Raw genomic sequence first — 21,732 nt, 5'->3', positions numbered from 1 at the left:
GTCCCTGGCCGTGCTTACTGGTCCACGTATCTGTGGTTAGGTGGACCTTGCCACAGATGGCGTTGCGCAGTGCACACTTGATTTTATCGGATACTTGGTTGTGCAGGGAAGGCACGGCTCTCTTGGAGAAGTAGTGCCGGCTGGGAACAACATACTGTGGGACAGCAAGCGACATGAGCTGTTTGAAGCTGTCTGTGTCCACCAGCCTAAATGACAGCATTTCATAGGCCAGTAGTTTAGCAATGCTGGCATTCAGGGCCAGGGATCGAGGGTGGCTAGGTGGGAATTTAAGCTTTCTCTCAAATGTTTGTGAGATGGAGAGCTGAACGCTGCCGTGTGACATGGTTGAGATGCTTGGTGACGGAGGTGGTGGTTTGCTGGGCGGTAGGTGCCAAGGTTCCTCCAGAGGCGGAGGAAGAGGCCGAGGCGGCAGCAGCAGAAGAGGCCGAGGCGGCAGCAGCAGAAGAGGCCGAGGCGGCAGCAGCAGAAGAGGTAGCAGGGGGAGCCTGAGTGACTTCCTTGGTTTTAAGGTGTTTACTCCACTGCAGTTCATGCTTTGCATGCAGGTGCCTGGTCATGCAGGTTGTGCTCAGGTTCAGAACGTTAATGCCTCGCTTCAGGCTCTGATTGCACAGCGTGCAAACCACTCGGGTCTTGACGTCAGCACATTGTTTGATGAAGTGCCATGCCAGGGAACTCCTTGAAGCTGCCTTTGGGGTGCTCGGTCCCAGATGGTCCCCTTACCATCCTTAGAACGGCATTGGGCCCCACCAAATATCGCTGTAAATTATGGCGGCTACTGGGACCTGAGGTAGTTGGTATACTAGGACGTGTGGCTGTGGCAGAACGGCCACATCCTCTCCCAGCACCAGAGGGTCCACTAACTTCACCACGACCATGTCCACGTCCGCGTCCCTTACTAGATGTTTTCCTCATTGTTACCGTTCACCACAATAAGAAAAATATTATTTGGCCCAATGTATTGAATTCAAATTCAGGCCTTTTTTACAGACACCTAACACTATCTGGCTATCTATTTAGGTACCGTATTACACTAATACAGGCACAGCAGTAACGACAGATTTAGCGGGATATAAATTTGAGGCCTAGTATTTAGGCGCTGGGTGACAGGTATACGTTTACTGACAGAATTAGACTTGGAAATGCACAGTAGCGTGTGTGTGAAGTTATTCAGAATGACCCTATCTGCACCTTGAATCTGATATACCCTTTTAGGGATAGATTTCAAATAGCTCTGATACAGCAGAAACCACTAAATTAGGAAATTGCTAAATTGGGAATTGTATTTCAACCCAGAACAAAAACTGTGCTTTGACGGACACTAAATAACTTGCCCAGCCACAGCAGTAATGACAGATTTAGCAGGATATAAATTTGAGGCCTAGTATTTAGGCGCTGGGTGACAGGTATACGTTTACTGACAGAATTAGACTGGGATATGGCCAAAAAATAACCACACTATTGATGGTTAAATGCACTTGGTGTGACAGCTTGACCAACCACACTACTGAGGGTTAAATGCACTTGGTGACAGGCGCAGCTTGCCCCTGATGTAGTATATGGCCAAAAAATAAACAGACTATTGCTGGTTAAATGCACTTGGTGTGACAGCTTCACCCTGATGTAGGATTTAGCCAAAGAAAAACAACCACACCATTGAGGGTTAAATGCACTTGGTGACAGGCGCAGCTTGCCCCTGATGTAGTATATGGCCAAAAAATAAACAGACTATTGCTGGTTAAATGCACTTGGTGTGACAGCTTGACCCTGATGTAGGCTTTAGCCAAAAAACAACCACACCATTGAGGGTTAAATGCACTTGGTGGCAGCTTGTGCTGGCGCAACACAAGACACAAAATGGCCGCCGATCACCCCAGAAAAAAGTGACTGAAAAACGCTCTGGGCAGCCGAAAAACAGTGAGCAATTCAATAGCAGCAGTTCAATCATCCACAGCTGAAGATCGATCAATGGATGGAGTCTTTTGGAGGAGTTAATCAGCCTAATCTCGCCCTACTGTCGCTGCCGCAACCTCTCCCTATGCTAATCAGAGCAGAGTGACGGGCGGCGCTATGTGACTCCAGCTTAAATAGAGGCTGGGTCACATGGTGCTCTGGCCAATCACAGCCATGTCAATAGTAGGCATGGCTGTGACGGCCTCTTGGGGCAAGTAGTATGACGCTTGTTGATTGGCTGCTTTGCAGCCTTTCAAAAAGCGCCAAGAAAGCGACGAACACCGAACCCGAACTTTTACGGACACCCCAAAATTCGGTACGAACCCGAACTATACAGTTCGGGTTCGCTCATCCCTAGTCATTACCTTTTTTCACCATACTTGGAGTGCTGCCTATTTATTGGCTATATTGTATAAAGAGGAAAGGTTGCCTACCTTCCCTAAGGACTTGCACCCGATTTACTTATTTTCACTGTGCTGCTGTTGCTTTTTGTTTTTTTGTATTATAAGGCAGTAACTGCAGCTAGAAGGCACTGCCTAGCATACCCAACTCCCTGGCTGAAAGCTTTCCCTGCCTTTCCCTAGCCTTTCCCTAAACTGTCCCTGACACTAGAACAGTAGCTTGATTGTGACTGTATACGATCCCCAAGATGGTTTTGTGCCACAGCCCATCCTCTCCACTTCCTCTCTGGGTCATGCGTGCATCCTTCCTCCCCCTCCTGCTTTTTCCAGCTAACATGTGCGCTAAAGTGTTGCTGCGTGTCGTTTTACTGAATTCGTCCGACGCAAACCTGAAAAGCTTCGAGTTCGTCTTACGGATGAATTTTGCGAAAGTTTGTAACAATTACTGTAACCCGGTTCATTACAAACTGATTCGCTCATCTCTAAATTATACAACTGCAAAAAGGAATTGGGTTTACTGACCTAAAGTTGCCAAGTACATTTCAGAATCTTGTAATGGAGCCCAGGGTTTTGGGGAGTAAGAGGAGTCAGCATTCGGAGGAATGTCACTGGGAAGAGGACCCAGGAAGGAGTCTGAAAAGGTGCCCGATAGGTTCACTTCCTGGACGTCTGGAGTACAGGGACAGATCTCCGCCCACATGTCCATACTGGATACCGCCTCGGGAGAATCTAGGCTCTCAAGCATCCTCATTAATGCTATATTCTGTAGGAGGAAAAAAGAAATGTGATAAAACAGTCAGTTATCTAGTTCCTTAGTATAACTATATTATTACACACAAAAAAAAAAAAAAAAAAAGCATATTATAAAACCCAAAATGAGCACACAGTTGTATTTTCATCAAGTATACTTTCCAGATTTTCCTTGACAACCCACATATATGATATTTAACTATTTAACCCCTTCCCTCTATGCATTTTAGGGCTTAATTTTTTTCTTCGTCGTATTCGAAGAGCTATAACTTTAGTATTTTTCCATTGATGTAGCCTTAAGACGGCTTGTTTGCTGTGGGACAAGTTGTATTTTTTACTTGCACCATTTTGGGTTACATATATTCATTGATTAACTTTTAGTAACTCTTTCTGGGAAGAAATGAAAAAAAAAATAAAACACAGCACTTCCACCATTGATTGTTTACCTAGTCACTATGAGGCATAAATAACATGAAAACTACTCCCTAGGTCAGTATGATTACAGCTAAACCAAATACTGTTTATTTGTTTAGTTTTTTAAGGTTTTACTACTTTTCAACCATAAAACCTGTTTTAAAATAAAAAAGAAAATGTTTTTTGCATCGCCTAGAACCCATAACTTTTTTTATTTTCCTTTCTACAGAGCTGTGTTCAAATGCTTTCAGTTCACTTGCGTTTTTCCGGATCCGGCGTGTAATTCCGGCAAGTGGAGTACACACCAGATCCGGACAACGCAGGTGTGAAAGAGGCCTTACTAATGTATTGTCCGTAATGTACTGTCCGTAATGCTTCCTTTGCTGCCTTGATTCATTTTTCCCATCACATAATACACTGCTCATTTCTAGGGGTTATGCCCATCCTGTAATTCATCAGTGGTGGCCCTGCTTGCACACTATAGGAAAAAGCCAAAGGCTAAAAGCCTAGTCGCACTCCCGTGGTCCCAGCCACCAGAGAGGCCAGCGCTTTTTCGTATAGTGTTCGAGCACGGCCATCGCTGCTGGATTGCAGGGTGGATAATCCGCATCTCTGTATTAAAAGATCTACTCACCACATTTTACTATTTTGGCTTCAGAAGAAGCAAAGCCTTCAGGTGTTCAGGGTTCTAGTGATGACAGAAAATAAGCTCTCACCTCTCCTGTGTTCTCTCCTTACACTATAAACAGTGACAAGCAGGGTGTTCTAGTGATGATAGATTATCAGTTCTCCCCTCTCCTGTGTTCTGTCACATCCTTATACTAAGGCCTCATGCACACAACTGTTGTTTTGGACCACATCCGAGCCGCAGTATTTGCGGCTTGGATGAGGACCCATTCACTTCAATGGGGCCGCAAAAGATGCGGACAGAACTCTGTGTGCTGTCCGCATCTGTTGCTCCGTTTCGTGGTCCACAAAAAATAATATACCCTGTCCTATTCTTGTCTGTTTTACGGACAAGAATAGGCAGTTATATTAACCCCTTAAGGACTTAGGACGTATCGGTACGGCATGGTTCCCGAGTCCTTAAGGACCCATGACGTACCGGTACGTCATGAGTTTAAAATAAGATTGCGGCGCCCCGGGGGTTAATCCGAACGGGATTTCGGCTGAAATCATTCAGCCGGCATCCTGTCACAACGCCGAGGGGGGTCATGTGACCCCCCCGTATCGGCGATCGCAGCAAACCGCAGGTCAATTCAGACCTGCGGTTTGCTGCGCTTTTAGCCGATTCTGATCCCCGCGGTCTCTGACCGCGGGGATCAAACGTTAAAATGCCAGAAATTAAGTTTTTATTAACCCCCCCTGCACCCCTGAATGATATTATGTGGGCGGGTGGTGCAGGGGGGGTGTCGCAGGCGGTGCGGGAGGTGCGGGAGGCGGGCGGTGCGGGAGGCGGGATCACGATCCCCCGCCCGCCTCCCCTTGAATAATCGTTGGCTTCTAGTGGGTATACCAGGGTGCCAGCACATTGCTGGCACCCTGGTATAAACGGCTGACATCGGTGATGCGATGTCAGCCGTTTAACCCTTTCCATACAGCGGTCCGTACGGACCGCTGTATGGAAAAGGTTAACAGGTCAGGGAGCTCCCTCCCTCTCCCATCGGGGGCTGCTGTGCCTTTGCAGCCCCCCGATGGGAGAGGGAGAGAGCTCCCAGGCAGCCCCCCAAGCCCCGTCCTTACCCTTCCCCGTCTGCGAAGTTCTGAACACTACTGAGCAGACGGGGAAGGTTCCCATGGCAACAGGACGCCTTCTCAGGCATCCTGCTGTCCATGGTGCTGAACAGATCTGTGCTGAAAGCAGAGATCTGTTCAGACAAAGTGGTAAGTAAAATACAGTACAGTACAATATATATTGTACAGTACTGTATTATACAGACATCAGACCCACTGGATCTTCAAGAACCAAGTGGGTCTGGGTCAAAAAAAATGTAAAAAAAAAGTGAAAAAAGTTAAGATAAAAAAAAAACATTTATCACTGAATAAAAATAAAAAAATAAAATACACTACACATATTAGGTATCGCCGCGTCCGTAACGACCTGATCTATAAAACGGTCATGTTACTTTCCCCGCACGGTGAACGCCATAAAAAAAAAAAAAAAAAAACTATGAGAAAATTGAAATTTTGCCCACCTTACTTCCCAAAAAAGGTAATAAAAGTGATCAAAAAAGTCGCATTTACGCCAAAATAGTACCAATCAAACCGTCATCTCATCCCGCAAAAATCATACCCTACCCAAGATAATCGCCCAAAAACTGAAAAAACTATGGCTCTTAGACTATGGAAACACTAAAACATGATTTTTTTTGTTTCAAAAATGAAATCATTGTGTAAAACTTAAAAAAAAAAAAAAAAGTATACATATTAGGTATCGACGCGTCCGTATCGACCAGCTCTATAAAAATATCACATGACCTAACCCCTCAGATGACCACCGTAAAAAAATAAAAATAAAAACGGTGTAAAAAAAGCCATTTTTTGCCATCTTACATCACAAAAAGTGTAATAGCAAGCGATCAAAAAGTCATATGCACCCCAAAATAGTGTCAATCAAACCGTCATCTCATCCCGCAAAAAATGAGACCCTACTTAAGATAATTGCCCAAAAACTGAAAAAACTATGGCTCTTAGACTATGGAGACACTAAAACATTTTTTTTGTTTTAAAAATGAAATCATTGTGTAAAACTTACATAAATAAAAAAAATTGTATACATATTAGGTATCGCCACGTCCGTGACAACCTGCTCTATAAAAATACCACATGATCTAACCTGTCAGATGAATTTTGTAAATAACAAAAAATAAAAAGGTGCCAAAAAATCTATTTCTTGTTACCTTGCCGCACAAAAAAGTGTAATATAGAGCAACCAAAAATCATATGTACCCTAAACTAGTACCAACAAAACTGCCACCCTATCCCGTAGTTTCTAAAATGGGGTCACTTTTATGGAGTTTCTACTCTAGGGGTGCATCAGGGGGGCTTCAAATGGGACATGGTGTCAAAAAACCAGTCCAGCAAAATCTGCCTTCCAAAAACCGTATGGCATTCCTTTCCTTCTGCGCCCTGCCGTGTGCCCGTACAGCGGTTTACGACCACATATGGGGTGTTTCTGTAAACTACAGAATCAGGGCCATAAATAATGAGTTTTTTTTGGCTGTTAACCCTTGCTTTGTAACTGGAAAAAAAATATTAAAATGGAAAATCTGCCAAAAAAGTGAAATTTTGAAATTGTATCTCTATTTTCCATTAAATCTTGTGCAACACCTAAAGGGTTAACAAAGTTTGTAAAATCAGTTTTGAATACCTTGAGGGGTGTAGTTTCTTAGATGGGGTCACTTTTATGGAGTTTCTACTCTAGGGGTGCATCAGGGGGGCTTCAAATGGGACATGGTGTCAAAAAACCAGTCCAGCAAAATCTGCCTTCCAAAAACCGTATGGCATTCCTTTCCTTCTGCGCCCTGCCGTGTGCCCGTACAGCGGTTTACGACCACATATGGGGTGTTTCTGTAAACTACAGAATCAGGGCCATAAATAATGAGTTTTTTTTGGCTGTTAACCCTTGCTTTGTAACTGGAAAAAAAATATTAAAATGGAAAATCTGCCCAAAAAGTGAAATTTTGAAATTGTATCTCTATTTTCCATTAAATCTTGTGCAACACCTAAAGGGTTAACAAAGTTTGTAAAATCAGTTTTGAATACCTTGAGGGGTGTAGTTTCTTAGATGGGGTCACTTTTATGGAGTTTCTACTCTAGGGGTGCATCAGGGGGGCTTCAAATGGGACATGGTGTCAAAAAACCAGTCCAGCAAAATCTGCCTTCCAAAAACCGTATGGCATTCCTTTCCTTCTGCGCCCTGCCGTGTGCCCGTACAGCGGTTTACGACCACATATGGGGTGTTTCTGTAAACTACAGAATCAGGGCCATAAATAATGAGTTTTTTTGGCTGTTAACCCTTGCTTTGTAACTGGGAAAAAAATATTAAAATGGAAAATCTGCCCAAAAAGTGAAATTTTGAAATTGTATCTCTATTTTCCATTAAATCTTGTGCAACACTTAAAGGGTTAACAAAGTTTGTAAAATCAGTTTTGAATACCTTGAGGGGTGTAGTTTCTTAGATGGGGTCACTTTTATGGAGTTTCTACTCTAGGGGTGCATCAGGGGGCTTCAAATGGGACATGGTGTCAAAAAACTGTCCAGCAAAATCTGGCTTCCAAAAACCATACGGCGCACCTTTCCCTCTACGCCCTACTGTGTGCCCGTACAGTAGTTTACGGCCACATATGGGGTGTTTCTGTAAACGGCAGAGTCAGGGCAATAAAGATAAAGTCTTGTTTGACTGTTAACCCTTGCTTTGTTAGTAGAAAAAATGGGTTAAAATTGAAAATTAGGCAAAAAAATGAAATTCTCAAATTTCATCCCCATTTGCCAATAACTCTTGTGCAACACCTAAAGGGTTAACGAAGTTTGTAAAATCAGTTTTGAATACCTTGAGGGGTGTAGTTTATAGAATGGGGTCATTTTTGGGCAGTTTCTATTATGTAAGCCTCGCAAAGTGACTTCAGACCTGTAGTGGTCCCTAAAAATTGGGTTTTTGTAAATTTCTGAAAAATTTCAAGATTTGCTTCTAAACTTCTAAGCCTTGTAACATCCCCAAAAAATAAAATATCATTCCCAAAATGCTGCAAACATGAAGTAGACATATGGGGAATGTAAAGTCATCAACATTTTTGGGGGTATTGCTATGTATTACAGAAGTAGAGAAACTGAAACTTTGAAATTAGCAAATTTTTCAAAATTTTTGGTAAATATGGTATTTTTTTATCCAAAAAAATTAACTTTTTTGACCCAATTTTTGCAGTGTCATAAAGTACAATATGTGACGAAAAAACAATCTCAGAACGGCCTGGATAAGTCAAAGCGTTTTAAAGTTATCAGCACTTAAAGTGACACTGGTCAGATTTGCAAAAAATGGCCAAGTCCTTAAGGTGAAATAGGGCTGAGTCCTTAAGGGGTTAATGGCTGTCTGCACCGTTCCGCAAATTGCGGAACGCACGCGGATGCCATCCGTGTTTTGTGGACTGCAAAACACACAATGGTTGTGTGCATGAGGCCTAACAGTGATAAGCAGAGTGTTCTAGTGGTGATAGATAATCAGTTCTCCCTGTCCCTTTTACCATAAGCAGTGATATGCAGGGTGTTCTAGTGATAATAGATAATCAGTTCTTACTTCTCCTGTCCTTATACTATAAACAGTGATAAGCAGGGTGTTCTAGTGGTGATAGATAATCAGTTCTCACCTCTCCTGTGTTCTCCCTGTCCCTTTTACCATAAGCAGCGATATGCAGGGTGTTCTGGTGATAATAGAAAATCAGTTCTCACTTCTCCTGTCCTTATACTATAAACAGTGATAAGCAGGGTGTTCTAGTGGTGATAGATAATAAGTCCTCACCTCTCCTGTGTTCATCCCTGTTCTTATACTATAATCGGTGATAGACAGGGTGTTCTCCTGGTGATAGATCATCAGTTCTCCCCTCTCCTGTGTTCTCTGCTGTCCATTTATACTATAAACAGTGATAATCAGGATAGTCTAGTATATTTGTATAGTTTTTCTTGTGTTTTAATACGAAATTAAAATAAATACTTTAGAAAAAATAGTTCTTTGCATTGCTATATTCTGACCTCCATAAAGTTTTTATAGCTCCATCTATGTTGCTTTGTAGGGCTCCTTTTTTGAGATATTTGTGTTTTCCAGTCATACCATTTTAGAGTGCGTACGACTTTTTGATCAGTTTTTATTCCATTTTTTGTGAGGTGAACAGCCGAAAAAATGGCAAATAATACGGATAAATACGTACATATTTTAATAGTAGGAGCATTTTGGTACAGCAAAGCCTATCATTTGTTTATTATGTTCTAAACAGAGACTTGAACATATGATCATTAGATTGCTTGTCGCGTATACTGCAGTGAATTACCATTGCATCCTATGGGACATTCAATACACTCCTATAGAGCCCTGCCACCATGGGAAACTCTGCAGTGATAGTCTATATTCCTTTAACCCCTTAGTGACCAAGCACATTTAAAAAAAAATTGCTTTCCAAGAGCTAGAACTTTTTTGTTTTTTCATAAATGTACTTGTATGAGGTCTTATTTTTGGCAGGACAAGCTATAGTTTTTAATGCACCATTTTAAGTACATGTAATGATTGATTAAATCCAGCTGTTTAGCTAAAACGCCCTTTGTTTACGTCAGTAAAAACACGTATGGGTGGTCACTAAGGGGTTAAAAGGACCTAATCTACCACAAGGAACGAAAGGCTCCCATGATCGCCACATGGGGGAGCAGTTCTCCCAGGAACAGCTGCCTCAGAGGCGATGGTAACAACTGACCATGGCATCTGAGGGGTTAAAAGTTTGTGATCGTTTTCGTGTATCATAAAACAGCAGAAATCCAGCGGCTATGACCCCTGAGCTGGTGCCATTTTTAAAGACTGGACTTCCAGAAGGGGTTAAATGTAGAAGGCAATGGCAAGGTAGAGATATTAAACTAAATATTAATAAAGGTCCTGGCCAAGATGGATTTCATCCACGGGTACTGAGGGAATTTAGCCTAATAATTAACAGACAATTGTATGTCATCTTCTTAGACTCTCATGTAACAAGATCAGTGCCCCACGACTGAAGGACGGCAAAGGTGGTACCAATATTTAAGAAAAGTAAAAAAAGTGGAACGGTGAAAATACTGTAAGTCTGACATCTGTGGTATGTAAAATATTTAAAGGTATTCTAAAAGATGAGCTGAAAAAGTATATGGCGGTGAATAATACATTAACCCCTTAAGGACACAGCCTTTTTACACCTTAGGACCAGGCCATTTTTTGCAAATCTGACCAGTGTCACTATAAGTGCTGATAACTTTAAAACTCTTTGACTTATCCAGGCCGTTCTGAGATTGTTTTTTCGTCACATATTGTACTTCATGACACTGGTAAAATGAAGTTAAAAAAAAATTTTTTTTTGCACCAAAAAATACCTAATTTAACAAAAATTTGGAAAAATTTGCAAATTTCAAAGTTTCAGTTTCTCTACTTCTGTAATACATAGTAATACCCCTAAAAATTGTGATGCCTTTACATTCCCCATATGTCTACTTCATGTTTGAATTATTTTGGGAATGATATTTTATTTTTTGGGGATGTTACAAGGCTTAGAAGTTTAGAAGCAAATCTTGAAATTTTTCAGAAATTTACAAAAACCCAATTTTTAGGGACCACTACAGCTCTGAAGTCACTTTGCGAGGCTTACATAATAGAAACCACCCAAAAATGACCCCATTCTATAAACTACACCCCTCAAGGTATTCAAAACTGATTTTACAAACTTTGTTAACCCTTTAGGTGTTGCACAAGAGTTATTGGCAAATGGGGATGAAATTTGAGAATTTCATTTTTTGGGCTAATTTTCCATTTTAACCCATTTTTTCCACTAACAAAGCAAGGGTTAACAGCCAAACAAGACTGTATCTTTATTGCCCTGACTCTGCCGTTTACAGAAACACCCCATATGTGGCCGTAAACTACTGTACGGCCACACAGCGGGGCGTAGAGTGAAAGGTGCGCCATATGGTTTTTGGAAGACAGGTTTTGCTGGACTGTTTTTTTGACTCCATGTCCCATTTGAAGCCCCCTGATGCACCCCTAGAGTAGAAACTCCATAAAAGTGACCCCATCTAAGAAACTACACCCCTCAAGGTATTCAAAACTGATTTTACTAACTTCACTAACCCTTTAGGTGTCGCACAAGAGTTATTGGCAAATGGGGATGAAATTTGAGAATTTCATTTTTTTGCCTAATTTTCCATTTTAACCCATTTTTTCCACTAACAAAGCAAGGGTTAACAGCCAAACAAGACTGTATCTTTATTGCCCTGACTCTGCCGTTTACAGAAACACCCCATATGTGGCCGTAAACTACTGTACGGGCACACAGCGGGGCGTAGAGTGAAAGGTGCGCCGTATGGTTTTTGGAAGGCAGGTTTTGCTGGACAGTTTTTTTGACACCATGTCCCATTTGAAGCCCCCCTGATGCACCCCTAGAGTAGAAACTCCAAAAAAGTGACCCCATCTAAGAAACTACACCCCTCAAGGTATTCAAAACTGATTTTACAAAGTTTGTTAACCCTTTAGGTGTTGCACAAGATTTAATGGAAAATAGAGATACAATTTCAAAATTTCACTTTTTTGGCAGATTTTCCATTTTAATATTTTTTTTCCAGTTACAAAGCAAGGGTTAACAGCCAAACAAAACTCATTATTTATGGCCCTGATTCTGTAGTTTACAGAAACACCCCATATGTGGTCGTAAACTGCTGTACGGGCACACGGCAGGGTGCAGAAGGAAAGGAATGCCATACGGTTTTTGAAAGGCAGATTTTGCTGGACTGGTTTTATTGACACCATGTCCCATTTGAAGCCCCCCTGATGCACCCCTAGAGTAGAAACTCCAAAAAAGTGACCCCATTTTAGAAACTACGGGATAAGGGGTACATATGATTTTTGGTTGCTCTATATTACACTTTTTGTGCGGCAAGGTAACAAGAAATAGCTTTTTTGGCACCGTTTTTTTTTTGTTATTTACAACATTCATCTGACAGGTTAGATCATGTGGTAATTTTATAGAGCAGGTTGTCACGGACGCGGCGATACCTAATATGTATACAATTTTTTTTATTTATGTAAGTTTTACACAATGAATTAATTTTTAAAACAAAAAAAAGTTTTAGTGTCTCCATAGTCTAAGAGCCATATTTTTTTTTAGTTTTTGGGCGATTATCTCAAGTAGGGTCTCATTTTTTGCGGGATGAGATTACGGTTTTATTGGCACTATTTTGGGGTGCATATGACTTTTTGATCGCTTGCTGTTACACTTTTTGTGAAGTAAGATGACAAAAAATAGCTTTTTTTACACCGTTTGTTTTTTTTTTTTTTTACGGTGGTCATCTGAGGGGTTAGGTCATGTGATATTTTTATAGAGCCGGTCGATACGGACGCGGCGATACCCAATATGTATACTTTTTTTTATTTATGTAAGTTTTACACAATGATTTCATTTTTGAAACAAAAAAAAATCATGTTTTAGTGTTTCCATAGTCTAAGAGCCATAGTTTTTTCAGTTTTGGGGCGATTATCTTGGGTAGGGTATGATTTTTGCGGGATGAGATGACGGTTTGATTGTTACAATTTTGGAGTACATACAACTTTTTTGATCACTTTTATTAACTTTTTGGGGAAGTAAGGTGGGCAAAATTTCAATTTCATCATAGTTTTGAATTTTTTATTTTTATGGCGTTCACCGTTTGGGTAAAGTAACATGACCGTTTTATAGATCATGTGTAGGGAATTTCATATTTTTTTTTTTTATCAGTGATAAATGTGTTTTTTGATTTTTACTTTATTTTCACTTTTTTTCACTTTCTTTTTGACCCAGACCCACTTGGTTCTTGAAGATCCAGTGGGTCTGATGTCTGTATAATACAGTACAGTACAATATATAGTACTGTACTGTATTTTACACTTTGTCTGAACAGATCTATGCCTTTCAGCACAGATCTGTTCAGCACCATGGACAGCAGGACGCCTGAGAAGGCGTCCTGTTGCCATGGGAACCTTCCCCGTCTGCTCAGTTATGGTCAGAACTGCGCAGACGGGGAAGGGTAAGGACGGGGCTTGGGGGGCTGCCTGGGAGCTCTCTCCCTCTCCATTCGGAGGGGCTGCAAAGGCACAGCAGCCCCCCGATGGGAGAGGGAGGGAGCTCCCTGCGCTGTTAACCTTTTCCATACAGCGGTCCGTACGGACCGCTGTATGGAAAGGGTTAAACGGCTGACATCGCATCACCGATGTCAGCCGTTTATACCAGGGTGCCAGCAATGTGCTGGCACCCTGGTATACCCACTAGACGCCAACGATTACGCAATGGGAGGCGGGCGGGGGATCGCGATCCCGCCTGCAGCACCGCCCGCCTCCCGCACCGCCCGCAGCACTAAGGGGTGCAGGGGGAGGGATACAGATGCATTTTAGGAATACTAAAGTTTCTGATCCCCGCGGTCAGGGACCGCGGGGATCAGAAACTGCAGAAATCGCAGCAAACCGCAGGTCTGAATTGACCTGCGGTTTGCCGCGATCGCCGACATGGGGGGGTCACGGGACCCCCCGGCGCATTTAGCCTAGGTGCCTGCTCAATGATTTGAGCAGGCGCCGGGTTCCGATCACTGCCAGCCGCACGGCAGTGATCAGAAATACACAGGGCGTACATGTACGCCCTGTGTCCTTAAGTACCAGGGCACAAGGGCGTACCTGTACGCCCTATGTCCTTAAGAGGTTAATAACAGATAACCAGCATGGATTCAAGTAAAAATGCAGGAGAAGGTCGAGCCTATGAGGAGGTAAATGCTTGTCATAAGGCAGATGTGATCTATCAGGATTTTGAGCCTTGTGCTGCAGCTACAAACGCAGGATCTAGGGGACAATTTATCCTCACTATCTGGTGGGGGTCCCCCAATCTGCTGTTTATGAAGGCACCGGCCTTCTCCGTGCTCACCAAGCACAGCGCCATACATTGTATAGTGGCTGTGACTGGTATCGCAGCTCAGCCCCATTCACCTCTGAAGCTGAGCTGCTCCTAGGCCACATGACAGATGAATGTGTCGTCACTTGGCCTAGGCAAAGCTGTGAGAATTCGGACCCCCACCGATCAGATACTGATGACCTATCCAGAAGATAGGTCATCGGTATTTAGTATTTTTTTTTAAAAGCCCGTTAAAGAGCATCTGTCACCATGTTGCTCTCATCACAGTCTCCGGATTCAAATTTTGGTTTCTCCCTGCACATCCGTGCCTCCATTGCTGAGAAATTAAGCCTTTTGTATTATGCAAATGTATTTATTACTCAGGTACATGGTGAGAGATGCTCTTTAAAACCCAGCTTGATTGTGGAATATTACAGAAAGACCTCGATATGCTGGCAGCACGGGCAAGAAAGTGGAAGGTGTATTTTAATGTTGATAAATGTAAAGAGTATTTTTCGCCGTATAAGACGCACTCCCCCCCCCCCCCAAAAGTGGGGGGGACATAGCAGTGCGTCTTATGGGGCGAATGCTGCTGATTTTGCCGAGTTTTCAATGATACACCCGCTGCGATGCCATGCGGCGGGTGTATCAGCTGTGAGGGAGGAGGGGCTGGGGGGCGGCATCTGCATTTATAATGACAGCGGGGCCCGTGCAGTGACTGTATTCTACTACACGGGCCCCGCTCACTGTATAATCGTATCTCTAATAGTTAATTGTTATGTACATAATCGCATAATCAGCGCTGTGTATTACTTACAACTACAAGCGCTCGCCGCGCGGTAGGTAGCAGAGAGGAGGGAGGAGGCAGGCTGGGAGGATGGGCGCTGGCAGCGCGAGTCATACGTCATGCGCCTGCGCCGCCTGCTTTATGAATGAAGCAGGCGGCGTGGGCGCATGACGTATGACTCACACTGCCAGCGTCTGTCCTCCCTGCCTGCCTCCTGCCTCCTCTCTGCTACCTACCGAGCGGCGAGCGCTTGTAGTTGTAAGTAATACACAGCGCTGATTATGCGATTATGTACATAACAATTAACTATTAGAGATACGATTATACAGTGAGCGGGGCCCGTGTAGTAGAATACAGTCACTGCACGGGCCCCGCTGTCATTATAAAAGCAGATGCAACCCCCACCCCGTGTATTGAGGGTCATTCACTACAGGGACACTTATGGAGGGGATCTGTGGATGACACATAGCATGCTATATATGTGTCATCCACAGATCCCCCCCCATAACTGTCATACACAGATCCTCATAACAGTGCCATCCAGAGAGCCCAATAAGAGTCACCCACAGATCCCCCATAACAGTGCGTCACCCACAGATCCCCCATAACAGTGCGTCACCCACAGATCCCCCATAACAGTGCGTCACCCACAGATCCCCCATAACAGTGCGTCACCCACAGATCCCCCATAACAGTGCGTCACCCACAGATCCCCCATAACAGTGCGTCACCCACAGATCCCCCATAACAGTGCGTCACCCACAGATCCCCCATAACAGTGCGTCACCCACAGATCCCCCATAACAGTGCCATCCACAGACCACAATTAGTTCAAAACCCACCAAAAGCACACCTTTTGGTTCAAATTTTTTTTTCTTATTTTCCTCCTCAAAAACCTAGGTGCGTCTTATGGGCCGGTGCGTCTTATAGGGCGAAAAATACGGTAATACCCCAAGACCACAGCAATCTTTTGGTTGCATACATTAAATGGAAGAACATTGGGGACAATAGAACAAGAAAGAAAATTGGGTAGTCTGGTCACATCTCATAGTGAACTTGTGGATTCTCATAATACTTTTGGAAGATGTGATTGATACCCTACAGGCGAAGATTATAGATCTGGAAGACAGAAGCAGAAGGAATAACATCAAGTTCAGGGGAATTCCAGAAATCATCTCCAATCCAGCCCTGGTGCCCTACATAATGGGCCTAGCCAAATCACTTATTCCTGATGCAGAAGACTACAAGTTCAGCATTGATAGAGCCCACAGAGGGGCTAAGCCTAGAAATCTACCGTCTTCAGTTCAGAGCGATGTCCTTGCAAGATTTACCTTTTTACACAAAAAGGACCAACTGCTTAACATGGCGAGGAACGTTCAACAACTCCAAACACCACATACTGATCTCAAACTCTTCACAGACCTATCTGCAGCAACTTTGCAAGCAAGAAGGAAACGCCTTCCCCTGACTCAACTTCTGCCAACACACTATTCCATACCGGTGGGGACTCCTTGTGAAGATTCTGATCACCGCCAATGGCATCACCCAGGTCATAAAGACTTTAGGATACCTGGATATGCTCTCCTAAAACTTGGAATGTGATCTCCTCTACGTCATCTCCAGGAAAGAATAAGCCTTCATCTACTTACAATGCTAGAGGGTGCTCTTCTGGGGACTCTACCTTAATCTCATTTATTATCCAACTGGATTTGAGTGCATAAGATGACTTAACATTAAAGGTACCATCTCACTTCAGCAAATAGCATTCATCATGTAGACAATGTTAATACAAGGCACTTACTAATGTATTGCGATTGTCCATATTGCTTTCACTGCTGGCTGGATTCATTTTTCCATCACATTATACACGGCTCGTTTCCATGGTTATGACCACCCTGCAATCCAGCAGTGGTGGTCGTGCTTGCACACTATAGAAAAAAAAAAGCACAAGCCTATGTGAGCTCCCACAGTCCCGGCCAACGGAGAGGCCAGTACTTTTTCCTATAGTGTGAAAGCATGACCGCCACTAATGGATTGCAGGGTGGTCGTAACTATGGTAATGAGCGTGTATAATGTGATGGAAAAATGAATCCAGCCAGCAAAGGAAGCACTATGTACAATCACAATACATTAGTAAGTGCCTTGTATTTAAGGAGTTATCCCATTACTAATAGAAAAAATGAAAATCAGACATCATACAGTACATAACCTCTTTCTAACAAAGCTAGAACCAGCCCTGTACCTCACATGGATCCAGAGATCTCCCCATTCATTGCTCTGCTAGATTTATATCAAGCTGACAGCTCAGGGGGGCGTGTCTCAGCTCTCCCTATCACAGCTCAGGGGGCGTGTCTCAGCTCTCCCTATCACAGCTCAGGGGGCGTGTCTCAGCTCTCCCTATCACAGCTCAGGGGGCGTGTCTCAGCTCTCCCTATCACAGCTCAGGGGGCGAGTCTCAGCTCTCCCTATCACAGTTCAGGGGGCGGGCCTCAGCTCTCCCTATCACAGCTCAGGGGGCGTGTCTCAGCTCTCCCTATCACAGCTCAGGGGGCGTGTCTCAGCTCTCCCTATCACAGCTCGGGAAGCAGTTGAAGGATGAAACTGAGCATGTGCGGCCATCTCAGTGAGTGAGTCAAAGAAATAAGAAATTAAGTGGTACTATACAGATACATTTTATTGTATAACTCAGTGGCTATACAAAATGTTTTATTACATGCAATTACAAAAGTATTCAGATCCAGGTGCTGGTTTAAGGGACAACCCCTTTAACTTTAGGGACAACCCCTTTAACTTTGTCTACATGATAAATACCATTTGCTGAAGAGAGACAACCCCTTCAACAGTGTTGTCTCACATATACCCATATACTTGTTTACCCCAACACATATTGGTTCTTACATAGATACCGACCAACCAGAAGCAGGGCTGATGCAAGGATTTTTGCCGCCCTAGGCAAGATAAAAATTGCCGCCCCCCCCCCCATTATCAGATGATCTGCCCATATCATGACATCACATATGTTCCACCCCTTTCTCAGCATTTAAATTAAAAGAACTGCTATGTTTCCCTTAGGGTTAATCAAGCTTCTTGTAGCTGTCTCCCTGACAGCTGCTAGAGGTGCTTCCGCGATTCTCACTGTGAAAATTACAGTGGGAAGACGCGGAACATAGTTTTGAATGCGTGCGCATGCGCATTCGCAGCTGAGAGGAGGATCGGGGAGAAGAGTTCCCAGTGTCGGCGCTGGAGAAAGGTAAGTGGCTGAAGAGTTTTTAACCCCTTCATCCCAGTGGGTGGGGGACACGAGGGTGCCCCACTCCTAACAACTATATAGTGCCAGGAAAATGAGTTTGTTTTCCTGGCATTATAGTGCTCCTTTACCACCAGTACTGCACAGTGTGTGTTCTCTGCAGGAACAGGCTATATACACCAGTACCACTGCATTAACTGTACTGGTTCTGGGACTATAGTGTCCTTTTAATGTGAGGTAAATTAGTTTCCAATGTAGTATTAATAACTAAACAAATAAATAATAAACATATTGCATTGTATACTTACCACCAGGACAATAAGATGATCTGGTCTCTGGCTGCAGTCTGGCTCTGGGGACTCCCTTGTCACTCTCTTCTCCCCCCCCCCCCTCCCTCCTCACTCTCTTCTCCCCCCCCCCTCCCTTCCTCGTCACTCTCTTCTCCCCCCCTCCCTCCCTCATCACTCAAGCTTCGTCCCCCCCCTCCCCCCCCTCCCCACTCTCTTCTCCCCCCCGCCCCCCGCCCCACTCTCTTCTCCCCCCCTCCCCACTCTTCTTCCGTCCCCCCCCTCCCCACCTCTCTCCTCCCCCCCCCCTCCCCCACTCTCTTCTCCCCCCCCCTCCCCACATCTCTTCTCCTCCCCCCCCCCCCTCCCCACTCGCTTCTCCCCCCCCTCCCACTCTCTTCTCCCCCCTCCCCCTCCCTCCCCTCTCTTCTCCCCCCCCTCCCTCAAAATCGTCACTCTATTCTCCCCCCCCCCTCCCTCCTCGTCACTCTCTTCTCTCTCTCCCCCCCCCTCCCTCGTCACTCTCTTCTTCCCCCCCCACTCCTCCCTTCGGCACTCGCGGCGTCCCCCCCCCTACCCTCCCTCGTCACTCTCGGCTCCCCCCCCCCGCCCTCCTCGTCACGCTCTTCTCCCCCCCCTCCCTCCATCGTCACTCTCTTCTCCTCCCCCCCCCTCCCTCCCTCGTCACTCGCTTCTCCCCCCCCCCTCCCTCCCTCTCACTCTCTTCTCCCCCCCTCCCTCCCTCGTCACTCTCTTCTCCCCCCCTCCCTCCCTCGTCACTCTCTTCTCCCCCCCCTCCCTCCCTCGTCACTCTCTTCTCCCCCCCCCTCCCTCGTCACTCTCTTCTCCCCCCTCCCTCGTCACTCTCTTCTCCCCCCTCCCTCGTCACTCTCTTCTCCCCCCCCTCCCTCGTCACTCTCTTCTCCCCCCCTCCCTCGTCACTCTCTTCTCCCCCCCCTCCCTCCCTCGTCACTCTCTTCTCCCCCCCCTCCCTCGTCACTCCTCTTCACTTCTCCCCCCCCCCCCCCTCGTCACTCTCTTCTCCCCCCCCCCCCTCCCTCGTCACTCTCTCTTCTCCCCCCTCCCTCGTCACTCTCTTCTCCCCCCTCCCCCTCCTCTCACTCTCTTCTCCCCCCTCCCTCGTCACTCTCTTCTCCCCCCTCCCTCGTCACTCTCTTCTCCCCCCTCCCTCGTCACTCTCTTCTCCCCCCTCCCTCGTCACTCTCTTCTCCCCTCCCTCCTTCTCCCCCCCCTCGTCACTCTCTTCTCCCCCCCCTCGTCACTCTCTTCTCCCCCCTCCCTCGTCACTCTCTTCTCCCCCCTCCCTCGTCACTCTCTTCTCCCCCCTCCCTCGTCACTCTCTTCTCCCCCCTCCCTCGTCACTCTCTTCTCCCCCCTCCCTCGTCACTCTCTTCTCCCCCCCACCTCTAATGTAGCGTGGCCGAGCTCTGTTCGGTCCGCGGTACAGGAGCATTTGTTTCCTGTACCCGGCCTGACTGAAAGGAAGTGCTCACTTAGTGAGCACTTCCTGTCAGTCCAGCCGGGTACAGGAAACAAAAGCTCCTGTACCGCGGACCGAACAGAGCTCGGCCACGCTACATTAGAGGCGCTTCCCTCCTGTCAGTCCCTCTCTTCAGGCTGCGCCCCCGGGCGGTGCACAATCATAGACGTGCCAGCCCGGGCAGTGCGGCAGCCACCCGATGCGGGGGAGGGCCCGCCGCCATACTTAAAAAAAAAAAAAAACTTGCGGCAGGAACGGCCCGGCCGCCACTTAACCAACGCTTTTTTTTCAAACCGCACGCCCCCTGCTAAATTGCGGTCAGCTGTGTTTCTGCCCGAAGCGCCACACAATTGCAGGAAAACAGCTCTTGTTCCGGCACTTTAGCAGGAGCAGTAGGGGTCCACAGCTGTCAGAGACAGCGGTGGAGCCGAGGAGAAGGCAGAAGCAGTGTATCCGGGAAGGAGATTTATAATCCTTGTATGTACCTTCAACAATAAGACATACACAGTAGTCAGTGTCTATGCTCCTAACTAACCGTTGGTCCGCAATCTGCACCTGAAATACACCTAATATAGGAGTATTTCAGGATAATAAATGACCCCCTTAGTCTTTTGTGGAGACTTCATGTGGAACCTGCACTCCCTGAATTTTATGGTGGCCGTTTTGGCACACAATAGGTAGCATTTAGTGTTAGGTTCCCGTCTTACAGAGATCGCCTCGACGTGTGGCAGACGGGCCCAAATCATTTAGTACAAAATGTATTTGCCAAGAATCTCAATTTTACAAAATAAGCGTACCATTAGCACCAGAATATTTTCATAAGGCATTATTGTACTTTATTTGGTTTGCAGAGTGCTGTTGCATTGTCCTTTTTTTCTTTGTGTTTCTAGCCATGGCAGCGCGCACCTGCGCATTGGGATGTGCTGACTGACCCCCTTTTTCTAAACACTCCACAGCGATTAAGGATGCTTTTTTTCCATAAAGACAAACTAGCCCCCAGAGATATTGCTAATACCTTCAAAGATTGCTACGAACACCTAAATCATTTAAACTCAAATCCATCCACACCACACCCAACACAAGACTGGATTAATAAACCTCTCTACTCATACCCCGGACCAAGTACAAGCACTAAACAGGCCAATATCAGATTTAGAGATTATTAAAGCTATTATGACGTCTACTATCCACAAATCTCCTAGACCAGATGGCCTTACTAATTATTATTATTATAGAATATTCTCCCATATTCTACTTCCCTATTTAAAGATGCCTTTACTGGGATTATCCATTTGCAGTTCTGAACAAATTTAGTTTTCCAGGTAATATCCACTCTGCCATAAAAGCCCTATATTATCAACCTTCAGCTAAAGTCTTCATTAGGGGTGGGCGATATGGCCTAAAATCTATATTGCAATATAATTTTAAGCATGTGCGATGTGCAATATATATTGCGATATATTCTATATTTTGGGGGGGTAAACTTTTTTTATTTTTTTTACTTTTTATTTAATAACTATTAGTCTCCTTAGGGGCTAGAACCCTTGTCCTATTCACACTGATAGAGCTCTATTAGGGTGAATAGGACTTCACACTCTCCCTGCTGCCCTGTGCATAGTACACACAGCAGCAGGGAGCTTACCATGGCAGCCAGGGCTCCAGTAGCGTCCTGGCTGCCATGGTAACTAATCAGAGCCCCAGGATTACACTGGTGGGGCTCCGATCAGAAGCTGCCACCCT

The 21,732-nt window shown here is 45.1% G+C and overlaps 1 protein-coding gene across 1 annotated transcript in view; it reads right to left on the bottom strand.

Annotated features, from left to right (window-relative positions):
- The window catches only part of CCDC32 (coiled-coil domain containing 32), a 61,977-nt gene that overhangs the window by 22,180 nt on the left and 18,065 nt on the right, over positions 1 to 21,732 (bottom strand). The window contains exon 2 of the mRNA XM_044294072.1: positions 2,898 to 3,138. Coding sequence (XP_044150007.1) covers positions 2,898 to 3,126 — 229 coding nt within the window. The 5' untranslated portion in view covers positions 3,127 to 3,138. The remainder of the gene's footprint in view (positions 1 to 2,897; positions 3,139 to 21,732) is intronic.

This window comes from Bufo gargarizans, chromosome 5 (genome assembly GCF_014858855.1).
Source record: "Bufo gargarizans isolate SCDJY-AF-19 chromosome 5, ASM1485885v1, whole genome shotgun sequence".
NCBI lineage: Eukaryota > Metazoa > Chordata > Amphibia > Anura > Bufonidae > Bufo > Bufo gargarizans.
Note: the sequence above shows the minus strand (reverse complement) of the source record. Positions and strands in the feature narration are given on the sequence as shown.